The 12338-nt window shown below is 43.2% G+C and overlaps 1 protein-coding gene across 5 annotated transcripts in view; it reads left to right on the top strand.

Moving 5' to 3' along the window:
- The first annotated feature begins 513 nt into the window (after positions 1–513).
- clcn3 (chloride channel 3) overlaps positions 514–12338 on the top strand; it is a 40285-nt gene continuing 28460 nt past the window's right edge. Inside the window, exons 1-2 of one of the 5 annotated variants that reach the window (XM_076288884.1) lie at positions 514–629; positions 5974–6149. In XM_076288884.1, the coding sequence (XP_076144999.1) occupies positions 5990–6149 (160 nt within the window). In that variant the 5' untranslated portion in view covers positions 514–629; positions 5974–5989. Of the gene's footprint in view, positions 630–5973; positions 6150–9145; positions 9862–12338 lie in introns of those variants that run through there. The other 4 variants (XM_076288881.1, XM_076288883.1, XM_076288886.1 and 1 more) reach the window with 4 other exon arrangements.

The following is a 12338-nucleotide window of genomic DNA, read 5'->3' as shown; positions in this document are numbered from 1 at the left end:
AATATGACCATATATATATTATTATAATACTGAAGCAAAATGGGTTTGTTTTACAGTGTTGAAAACACTTACAACATTTTATATTTTAGTCAATCAGAAACAGTCCTGTGTCTCATTAACATGATCTTACATCATCAGGTGAAAGTAGTCAATATGGTTACTGGTTAATGTTTCTCCTAGTTTAGCAGCCGACTTCTTGAAATCAGACAGTCTGCTCGTATAGCATATCATAAGAAAATATCTGTTTTATTCTGTCAAATCAACCCAGTTTTGCCACCGTAAACATTATAAATAATACCATTCTTTCATGGGTTAGGAAACCATCTTCTGATGTTCCAGACGGAAATAGATCATCACAGTCCTTGTCCTCTACTACTGGATAGTGATCAAACGGTACAACATTATGTACACTTTTTTTAAACACCTCTTTCCTACTCGGCTGTCCCATTTGTTGGTGGGGGATTTGGGGTGGGCACGACACCGGAAGTGAACGTCATTGGCACAAGACTCGATAGAAAAAAAATACAGCAGTCGGAGGAGAATGTCAGATGTTTTTTGTGCGATGTGTTTGTCTTTCACGACTGAAGGATGATTTATACCTTTTTGGGTGGACTAGAGGCATTTCAGAGGTAAGAGATAAACAAATGCGTCTCTCAGTGCTCCCAGAGGTGATGTTTTAGCACCAAGGCCAGCTGCGTTCTGTTGCTAGCTTACACTACGAACATGCATTCATCTAATATTCAGTATAGCATTTTGGGCTTGAAACTGGTTATTCTAGGCTAGCACCATGAATGGATAGTATATAGCCGTGACATAATTTTGTCAAAACATGCTACATAGTGTGTCATTCAGTTGAAAAACCAAAGTGGAAAACGTTTTACAGTCGATTCCATTTCCCCACGAAAGTCTATTATAGGCCCATCTATTCAGAGATGGGACTGGGAGACAGCATCTCATGCTAAAGAGAGAGTATTATGTGAAGAATGATTAAAGTCAAGTCGGCGTAGCAATTCCAAAAGACAGCTGTTTTGCTGTTGCATTGTTTTTCTAATGGTCTGCCTTTCAGAAATATGTCATCTCAGGTAACCATAAAGGGGGTGGAGGCTTTGTATGAGGCTCTTTATTTTTGATAGACCTAGGCCTAACTTTCTATTTTTCGCCTTAAAGAAGCTATTTGAGAAAGTCTTACTTTACCTAATAGGGCTACTAACCGTACCACATGCTCTGCAGCGGGGGGCTGCGAACTATGTGTGCATCTTGATCTCAACTATTAGCATAACCCTTGTGGGCGAGCAACGTGCACTGAAAGTGTAGCCTACGTAATATCGTTTGTGCCGTGACAGGTCGGGGTTAACGGTTTTTCGGTACAAAACACTTGATGAATGAGCATTCTGCGCGCTCTGCGAGGGACTTGTATTTGCATGCAAGTCATGGTAGTAGGAGAGTACGGCCTCATTTTGGACTGGTGCCGCTAAGCAGAATAGGCCTCGTCTGACGGGAGACGTGGCCCTAGGTCTCGCGCAAAACATGCTTGCGACTCTGCATGACGTCGCTTTCAGGACGTGGCTGGTTAAATTAGTAAATTATTAAATGTATAGGGATGGTTTAATTGCGTATAGATAACATTAACTATTTTATCTCCCTGCCATTGCAAGAATGATATGAAGGCCTAAAGATTACTTATTTATTATTTGCTTGCTTGCTTGCTTATTTGCTTATTTATTTATGTATGTATGTATGTATGTATGCATGTATGTATGCATTTCTTTCTTTCTTTCTTTCTTTCTTTCTTTCACCAGTGGCCTATCTGTTGAAGGCCCGCAGCATATGGCCCAAACCAAAAACAGTATCAGGGCCCGCTCCCATTAGGGGCGGGGGAGAAATGTCATCTCACCTGTTGAGAACTGTATGTACCGTTTTTCTCCCCTTTTCTTTTGTCCCCCATCCCTGATCCTTTCTCTCTGCAACACTACACCCCTGTCCTGCTCGAAACAACTCTCCCAGAGACGAATGACCAAAGTAAGCTATGTGCAAAGTTATCGAATGCACTTAGCCTCTATAGCATTGCCTCTGTGCAATGGGCACTATCAAATCAACCCTTACTATCAGTACTACAGCTAACCCCCCCCCCCCCCCCCCCCCACCCAAAAAAAAAAAAATATATATATATACAGAGGACATGTCCCAGTCACACTTAAGACCTATATTAAAGTATATTAAGAATTTAAGTGTTGCCCTCCTTAAAAAAGAAGAAAAAAAATGTCCCCTTTCCAAATTACATTTTTTTGTAACCATCCTTGTCCTGGGTGTATTGGTTGAGTTGGGAAAGCAGGGGTGTGAGAACAAGGGGTAGCCTACATGTAAGATTAATGCTGCTCTGTGTTCATTGTGAATCAGGTCAAGCTATATTGTTTTAGTTAATGTCTTAACTACAGAGAGTGTCTAATAGGCTAATTTGACATTAACAGAAGTTACACTGACACATATGTTATTTTGTTTCTGTATGGTCTTGGCCACGAGTACAAGCAAGCTCAGAAACAATGAAAAAATGCAGATTTATCACCAAGCAACAGTTTCCTTGACAATGCTTCCATGACAACCAAAGGAAGGAAGCACGGTGCCACGCTGGAAGTAGCGCAACACTAGTCTCATCTGTCGAGTTGGCATTTCTGTCCACTGCACTTATTCTTGTCTAGCTAAAAAAACACTTTTGTGCTGTTGTCAAATTTTTTTTTGTATCGGTGTGCATTGCTTGTTTAGTCTGGTTAGTAAATAAAGTTTGTGCAGGGACACATTCTGCCCTGACCTTATTAGGCATTGTCACAGCAATAAAAAACAATGCATGTATGAAAAACACAGCATTTGCTCTCACCAATTATCACCAGGCTCCACTGTCTTTTATATGCCTTAACTCTTCTCTTATATGTCTTAACTCTTCTCTTAAGTATGCTGACCACCTTTCTCTAACAGATAGTAAATGCAGAGGGCATGTAATTAAATACTGGCCACTTGTAAGGAGACGGGGTGGCTGTGTCCGGAGTGAAATCTGATTTTCCTGTGTTTTGTAATGGAGTCCAGGTTGACAGAGAAGCTCCCCTCTCTCTCTCTCTCTCTCTCTCTCTCTCTCTCTCTCCCTGTTTCTTTTCCCATTATATCCTATATAATATATCCTAAATTTGTAAACCATCAGTGTCTCTCTGTTTCATACCTTTCATTGCTCTCTTTGTCTCACTACCTTTCTTTCCCCACTCTGTTGCCATGGTGAGCATGGCATATAATAATGTGCCCTCTGTGTTTAGATTTCCTGGAGCGGCTGAAGAACTGCCTGTATAGAAAATAGTCAATAATCCCCATAGCAAGAAACAAGCATTAACATACTGAAAAGGATTGTAGGTCATAATAGGATGTAGGTATTCTTTTTATTCCTGTATGGCTTGGAATATGGTTCACTCACCACTTCCATTGTTTTGACACACACTTTTTGGTAGTATGCAGGGATGTTGTTTAACTTGCATTGAGCCCTAAGGCATTAGCCTGTTAGCTTATGTCCCTCTCCAAAAAACGATGCTCTGATCAAATTTCACTGTCAATTTCAAAACTGCTCGGAAAAGAAGACGTTTATGGTATCGTTCCTCTCAGTCTAGACAGGACTCTTGATCGGCCAGATAACCATATAAAAGGTCCATGCAAACTCAGCAACAGGCTTGCTGTTGGCATGTGGTCAGAGCTTAGAGTTGGCAAACAGGAGTTAGCTGCTCGGCGTCAGCTGAAAAGACTTTATTTGTGTGTCTCTGTGTGTTTTTCTTTTTAAGCGAGGATAATGAATTTGATTTCTGTGCTTTAATCTGATAGAAAACAAGTGATATTCCATAATAAAACCCTGATCTTTCTCTCTCTCTCTCTCTCTCCATCCCCCTGGTCCTTTTTCTTGAACTCCTTGTTAGTTGACCTTATGAAGGATACGTGGAGTAGTGGAGTATACATTGGACACAGTAATATAACAACCTAAGATAGAAATAACAACAATAATTCTAATAGAGCTAAAATGGAGATGGTCTGTTGTACTAGTTTGCAACATGCAGATTGCTGCTTCTGTTCACTGACTCATTTAATGTGGTTAATGTCTTTTTAATAATTGACAACATTTGGTCAGACAACAGACAAGAGGTCAGCTGAGCAGCCTCATGACTGGAGCCGCTGCATTGTGCTCTCACTCTCTCTTTCTCTCTCTCTGTCTCTTTCTCATCTCTTTCTCCCTGCCCCCCCCCCCCCCCCCCTTTATGTACATAAACAAGCATGTACACACACACACACACAAACACACACACACAATCCCACAAGTTTATCTAATTTAAATATATCCCCTTGCCCTCTGAAAAGGCCTCCGATAAGAGCAGCTGTGACCTTCTAGGCTACACAGTGTCCCAGGAGAAACAAGTGATATTCCAGCACTGTGCCTTTTTTAAAGGTTTTTTTTTATATAACACTCTTGTCTGTGTTTTGGCAAGACATATGAATAAGACATGTGATTCCGATATCTCACATGATGAATTCAGTAGAGAGAGAGAGAGAGAGAGAAAGGAGAGATGATGGAGAGAGAGGGAGGGAATGGAAGGAAAGACACAAAGAGATAAGGAGAGAAAGTGTGAGAGGGAGGGAAACCGAGAGTGGCTGCATGTGGGAATCTGTAATTGCTCCCAGAAGTGAGTGATTGCAGGACTCCCGAGCAGAGGCTATTAAAACAGGACCACGAAAAACGGGATTACGGGCCTTCCCAGCCGAGATCAGCCCCTGCTCTCTCTTTTCTCACTCTCGTCATTCTGTCTGTCCCACCCTGTCACAGCCCTCCACTCTCTCTCTTTCTCATTCACTCACTATCACCCTTTCTCTCTCTTTCTCTTTTTGTTTGCCTCCTCCCCCCCCCTCTCTCTGTGTGTTTCGCTATCAGGTAAGCCCTCAAACTGTTGCTCTTCAGGCTGTATCTACAGTACACTAAGTCTGCCTCTCTGGTGCTGCTTGTCCCGCCCAGGGTGCTGGGTGTTGGTCTGGGTGGGGTGGTGGGTGGGGTGATTGTGTCTGATATCATGAAGTCCATTGCGGACCTACTAGTTAACTGTTATTTAACTACTGTATGTTCCACACCCACAATATCAGTTAGTGTGGCATGGGAAGAAGGTAGGATTCAGAAGTAACTGATGGTTCTTTGTCTCTGGTCTGTGGACTTGTTGACTTTGTTGATTTTGAAGTTGTGATGATTTGTCAAAAGGTGTTTTTGAGACTAACTTAACATCTTGGCCGTTGTTCAAGGCACCTTCACATCTGGCCGCTCCTTTATCCTATAGAAGTGATACCTATGGTTTGATACTATGTCCACTAGGGGGCAGAGAGATAACAGCAGGTGAAATGGAAAGGTTTGGCTGCTCTGATACAGCCCAGACCAGCTCGACAGGTCTACAGCTAAACTTCAATGATTCTGACTGAGTATGTTTCAATGCAGCCACAGAGAGATATCTAACAACACTCAGGTGTTAAAACAAGCCCACAAAGGAAGGGAAAGGTTTGGCTGCTCTAATACAATCCAGACCAGCTCTGCAGATTTACAGCTAAATCACAGTGATTCTTGTGGACAAACAGACTTTGTTACCAGATGTGATGACTAGTCAGACTGAGTCTGCTTCAATGTAGCCACATGACTGTGTGTGAGTGTGCTCAGCATTTTAGATAAGAGGGACATGTGTTTTGTGTCTCTGTGTAGCTTTCTGTGCTGTCTCTTAAGACATTGAATGGTGCTGCACAGACTTTAATTGCTATGATGTGTGTCTTCTATGTATATGTGTGTGTGTGTGTGTGTGTGTGTGTTGGTGACCCAGTAACTTCATCATTCTCAGCAGGGTTCCCTCGCTAAAAGATTCTTTTCTGGGGTGCACTGTTCACACGCGCGTGTGTCTTGTCTGTGTGTGTACATATGCACAGGGCACTGTGTAGCTAGATGGAGTCGGCGCAGCTGTGCACCAGAGGCTACTACCGGAACAGCTACAACAGCATCACCAGCGCTAGCAGCGACGAAGAGCTGCTGGATGGGGCCGGTGTCATCATGGACTTCCACACCACCGAGGACGACAGTCTGCTGGACGGGGACTCCTCCCCAGGTAGGGTAGGGACTCCTCCCCCTACTCCAGTCCCCTGCTCCGAGCCGGGCAAGGTCGAGAGTCACTAGATCCTCTTACTTTTAGCTTCCTGTCATTCATTTTTTGCTCTTTCTGTTTGTTCCCTTTTGTTGATCCTTTGGTTGGCTTAGTGATGTGAAGGATGGTGATTGGTGGAAATCCACATCCTATAGCTTCTCATTATTTTGCTTCTGGGTTGTGATGGGATGGTGGTTGGAGAGGCTCTTTTCTTCACTCTCATTTCAGCTTTGCGAGTTCCTCCATCTACCCTTCATGGCAGGTTTGGATACTTTTTTTGGTGACACCTGTTGCCATGGCTCCCATCCTACATTTTGCCTCCTCTAGCCACCACTCCACCAATAAACATCCCTCCATCGTTTTAAGATTCCCTTTGTGTGGTGTGCTGTGTGTTGTCATTCCCTTTTTCATTTCGTCTTCAAATTCATCTTTTTTGTGTGTTTGTTCCATTCAATCAGTGCACCACTGGTCACGTCTCCTTTATTTCACATCTTCATTGTTTTTCCATGATCAAAGCTCCAGCTCTGACCTATGACCCCTGGCTATGTTGATCACCCTTCCTTGGTCACACGTGCCAGTGTTTTTTTTTCTGTGTCATTGCTGAATCATCAAATCAAATCAGTGCACCAATACACACTATTCAAAATAAGTAGGTATGTGTTGCAAGTGTGTGAGTTATCTGTGTGAAGGAATGTATGCAAACCTCTTTGGTTAGCCTCTTTGGCCGTCTTCATTCAGGACCGACTCCTACTCCTACTCCTCTTTGGCACAGTGGTATTCTGTAGCTATTGTTGCTAAGCTATTGTTGAGAGTTTAGCCTTTGGCTCTAAAGGCCTGAAACTCACTGCCTCACCCACATCCCTATTTCTTTGGGGAGGCGTGATGCATTCCTGTCCTCTCAATCCTCAATGTAAGTTCCTCACATGATTAGCTAGAGATCAGCTTTTGCTGCGAACTGTTTACAGAAAGCAGACTTTCATACAAACATGAGTCATAATGGCACATACACGGCTGCATAAAGGCACATGTACACACTTCAGATGACGAGGTTGTGTGTTTTTTTGTTGTTGTTTTTACATTTTTACATTTCTTTGCCATTATTTCAGCAATGACTTCATTCAATGTTTTGTTTGGAAGTCTTCAATCGTTTCCCAGTCATTTTTGTTCATTGCCAATGAGCTGTCATTTAGTGCAACCAGCCTGTCATAAGAAGGCATGACCACTCTGGTCTGTTTGGGGGACTGTGGGACTGTGTGTTCGTAAGTATGTGTCATCTACACTACAAGGTTTACTCTCTACTCGCTACTCTATGCTCAAGATGGTTGTTTATGTATCCTATAAGGCCTAATAGCCCATAGTTATTGGCTGTTATTAGAGGAGCTGAATAGCATCTCGGTCGCACATGGGCACAACAACAAGAGTGAGCTGTTCCCCCCGGCCCCCTCCACTCCACTCTCATTTACTGTCCTACCCACTGCGTTGGTGCAACACAGGGGCTCCTTTGTTTGTGTGTGTGTGTGTGTGTGTGTGTGTGTCTGTGTGTGTGTGTGTGCACGTTATTCAGAGAGGGACCATGCTGCAGGAGTCTCTAATGACGTAATGTACATAAATTACATTTACACTTATTCATTTAGCAGACACTTTTATCCAAAGTGACTTAAAAATGACGCACAAGCTACATTGCAAAGGAGACATTCGGTAGCGATATATACCAAACATTCTAGAGCATGAGAGTGCGTTAGTTTAAATGATGGTCAACGTGATAGTGGAGGATATAGTGAAAGGAAATGCGTAGCCAGTAAATGTCGGGGTTGTAAGGGTTGGGTTGTTAGATTTTAGTTAGGAAAGGAGGTACTCTCGGAAGAGGTGGGTCATACAGAGCTTTTTGAAGATGGATAGGGCCGCCCCAGCTCCGGTAGCACTTGGTAGGTTGTTCCACCAACAGGGACCTACAAATGAAAATAGTCTGTATATAGTGTATCTGGTCATTTGTGGTAGGAGCATAGCACTTTGGTTGTGGTGTTGACAAACACATACTCTACCATTATGTAGTAACCCTGACCACTGTATGTGTGTGATTAAAAGTGGACAGGGTTGTGGAAAAACGATTTATAAAGGAAATGTGTCGTTATGTAAGGATATCTGGCATATTAACAGACCTTGCCACATTAATAATTGACCACAGAAAAAAGGAAAACCTTCTGTAGCAGCTCCTACCATGATCCAAACATACTGCACCATTAATCAGTAATCCTGGAAATATGCTATTGGCATATCAGCAGACCTCATCACACATAGTCCACCATAATGTTGTTTTGACTTATTGTGGCCAAAGATCATGTAATGAAACAGGAATAGGTTGGTTATCGTGGTAGGAGATAAGCTATACCATAACGAAATAATTCTGCTGTCATAAGGATAGATTAACGTTTTTGTCTGACAGTCTCGCCCTGTGTTTCTCTGTCTCTGTGTGAGAGATAAATGTGTTTGAGAGAGAAAAATTAAGTGTGTGCGTGTGTGCGTTTTTGTGTGTAAAGTCATTACTGACTTCATAATTCATGAGGTGCGAAGGCAGTGTTCTGTGGCTCTGAGACAAACTCCTTTGTATGTTAGTGTGTGTGTGTGTGTGTGTGTGTGTGTGTGTGTGTGTGTGTGTGTGTGTGTGTGTGTGTGTGTGTGTGTGTGTGTGTGTGTGTGTGTGTGTGTGTGTGTGTGTGTGTGTGTCGGCTATCTCTGAGACACTGCCAACAGAACCCCGGACACTGGGACGGGCGGAAAGACCAACCCCAGCGAGATACCATATCAGGTTACGCTGCCATTCAGTAATCTACGTCCAATCACAGGCGCTCATACGGGCCAGGCGGCGTGGCATCGGGTGACCCATAACAAGGTGCCTCGGTGTCACAACCAGACACTCTCTTGCTCTCTTCTCTCCCTCACTCTCTCTCGCTCTGTGTCAGTACAGTAAGCAACAGTTAAACGTGGCAGGAGAGCTAGCAAGGCTGGATCCAGTTCTTGTTGTTGTCGAGTGTTTCCAGGGTTTGTGGAAGAAGACCATAAAATGCTTTGGGGGGGGGGACTGGTCAGCTGGCATCTGATGTTTGAACACTGAGGATGGTCAGAGGAAGTGAGGTTGTATATTGACCCGGCTGGGCTTGGAGTGAGAGTAGGATATGAGGAGAGGTGTGTTCAAGGTGAGCTAAGGTGTATTTGGTGACTTGGTCAAGCCACTGTGACGCAAGTGAGGAGTAAATACAGAAGATTCCAGAAAACCGGTTTGGTGCCACAAAGAGCAGGGCAGGCACTCAAGGAAGTGACTTGAACAAAGACACAAGTGCTCTCACACCTTGCTTTTCCTGTGGATATGTCTGATAGCTGGAATTACCGGAGGAGCTATTTTTACGAACCCTTATGAGTGTATATGAACTTGAGCGAGCTGTGACTGGGGCCTATTAGCAGCACCTTGAAGAGGTGTATGGTTTCAGACCTTGGGGTAGATCTGAGGAACGACGTGAAAACGCTGTGGAACAGGAGATGGCGTTTGTGGTGTTGGGACTGAGGAGGACTTTGATTCAGTGAGGGCTGATCAGAGCTGGTGAGAGAGACTGGCCTCCACGAGGAAGTCGATGGGTGATGTCATCAACAGGTCCGGAACTGTCTTACAAGTGACCGAAAGGTATCAAGTTCAGAATCAGATAAAGATTGACAGTGTGTGCTATATTGGATGCTGATAGGTTTATTTAAACAATTGTATGTATCTGCATGATTATAAGTCAGATGTGAGGAGGAGATAGGGTGTAGGTGGGTTGCAAAAAGGCTTGCAGAGAAAGCAGCAAGAGTAAGCAGGCTAAGGCAGCTTTAATAAGATGCCCTAAATGTTCTCCACCAATATAAATCAATCAGCTGGGCAGTCAGCTGATCAGTTAGCCAAGTTGCTGGGTGTGACTTCGTGGCCTGCCTGAACTAACGCTATGCTCCATTTTTGTGAATTTGACAAAGAGGCAGCAGAACTTTCATAAAATTCCCTCCATGAAACTGGGTGTACTCCCAGTGTACTCATTATTGGCGCTTATGGAAAACAGCTGTAGCACTGACAGAACGGTAGTTGTAGCTCTTGTAGCGTTGTGCCAGAGACAGGAAACACTTTGATCAGTTAGCTTGAGGGTTAACACTGTCCGTTTTCACAACAAGCACACACGACTCAAGTGCTCTTGACTATCCTGGACGCCAGATTAGATGAAGACATATGGTTCAATTAAATGTTAATAATGTTGATGCTTGAGAATTTACTGTGTGAGTAATGAGTGGTTAAGGGGTATAGGTGATGGCTATATGTGTGGTATTAGAAAGCATTTGTGAGTAACAGAGCCAGCGAGAAACACATACAAAATGATAAATATTTCAACATATTGGCTACCTATGTCCATATTAAATTCCCCCAAAGTCAAGCAACACCCATTGACGTGTATTAAGAGGCTTTTTATATGGAAACTACTCCTTCGTCTCCTGCCTAATCTGTTGGTATGCAGTAGCAGCCCCTTAATCATTCTTGAATCAGTGCACAAATCTACTTAAGATTGCCTTGAGAAGTCTATACAAAATACAGTGTGCAGTTACTACGTTGTGTGGAGAGCACTGGCTGCAGAGAAAGAGTTGGACGCATTTTTTTTATATAGATATACTAATTGCGTAGTAAATCTTTCTGTGGTTTTAGTAGTTGTAAACCTGTGATATGGTAGAAACAAGTGTGTAACTCTACAAAAACATGTTTCAGCATGAATTACTTTATGATTCAGTAGGCTGTGTTATTTTTGGAAACCCCTGCCTCTTGTGTGTGTGTGTGTGTGTGTGTGTGTGTGTGTGTGTGTATACACTTACACACTCATACTGACAGGTGCATGACTGTTGCAATCAGAGGTCACAGTCACATAAACAGATACAGTTTACACCACCACACCTACACTGTATTCTCAGCTACACAAACAAAAAGATGTTGCAGCCTTCAGCATACTACTAACTCTGTCCCTCCCAGACACACACACACACACATACATATACACACTCGGCCTCGCACTCCACACACACACACACACACGTACACGTACACACATACACTGGCATGCACACACACTGTTCCTTCTGGCTCAGTGGACACAGCCTCTGAAGTGATTAAATTAATAGTCACCAGTCGCACCCAAGGTTGTGTGGTGTATGTTAGCTAGCTGTTACAAACACTGATCATATGATTAATGCCAACGTTGTTCCGTGGTATTTGTGGGAGTTTTATTCAGCGACCACCTGGCTGAGTGTTGGACGCGTGTGGTGTGTGTGTGTCTCCCTCCCTGAATGCCCCTCTTCTATAAGACTGCTTGCCATTGTATTTAGGGAGCTGCACTAAGTTGTAGGCTATCCGTTTGCATGGGGTAGCGGTAGCTGTTACGAACACTGGTCAATCATATGATTAAGTAATGCCGACGTTGTTCCGTGGTATTTGTGGGAGTTTTATTCAGCGACCACCTGGCTGAGTTTTGGACGCGTGTGGTGTGTGCGTCTCCCTCCCCCTCTCCCTTCGAGCGGGCGGAGTTGCCATCGCAGTGATATCAGAGCTTTAATAATGAGAGACGTGTTATATGTAGTTGAATATTAATTCGTGTTAACGTTTATCATGTACCAGACATACCGTGTATGCCTTACTTGTTTAGAGCCGTTTGCTAACGTTATCATTATCAATCCAGTTCAATGGTGGTTCGTCAGCTACCAAACAGAAGTTTGTGTGTGCGTCTGTCTGTCTCACTCAGTGGGACACACGCATCACAGCGATATGAGAGTGCTGCGCTACCTGAAGGAGAGATTTTAAAACTGAGAGATATGTTTATATAGGCTACCTTTTGACGTTGATGCCGTTTAGAACAGAAACATTTGACACCACGTTATTTTCCTCTGCTGATTTATGTTCTGTGGTTGACATCTGGCAGCTTTTTTTAGAAAAATATAGACATAGAAAAATTGAAACCATGCAGTCTTAAATTACAAATCAAGCACTTTATTTCAATAGCTAATTTTCAGGCTTATTGTTTTCTTAAATTATTTAAATGTGTTGACAAAGGACATTTTGTGATGACCTGAATTATGTCTTATAGTATGTCAGCAAGC

This window comes from Alosa pseudoharengus, unplaced genomic scaffold, assembly GCF_046254945.1.
Source record: "Alosa pseudoharengus isolate Yale_2024_CS ecotype anadromous, Long Island Sound unplaced genomic scaffold, YU_APseudo_1.1 YU_APseudo_1.1_scf_17, whole genome shotgun sequence".
NCBI lineage: Eukaryota > Metazoa > Chordata > Actinopteri > Clupeiformes > Clupeidae > Alosa > Alosa pseudoharengus.
This window is presented reverse-complemented; position numbering and strand designations above follow the sequence as displayed.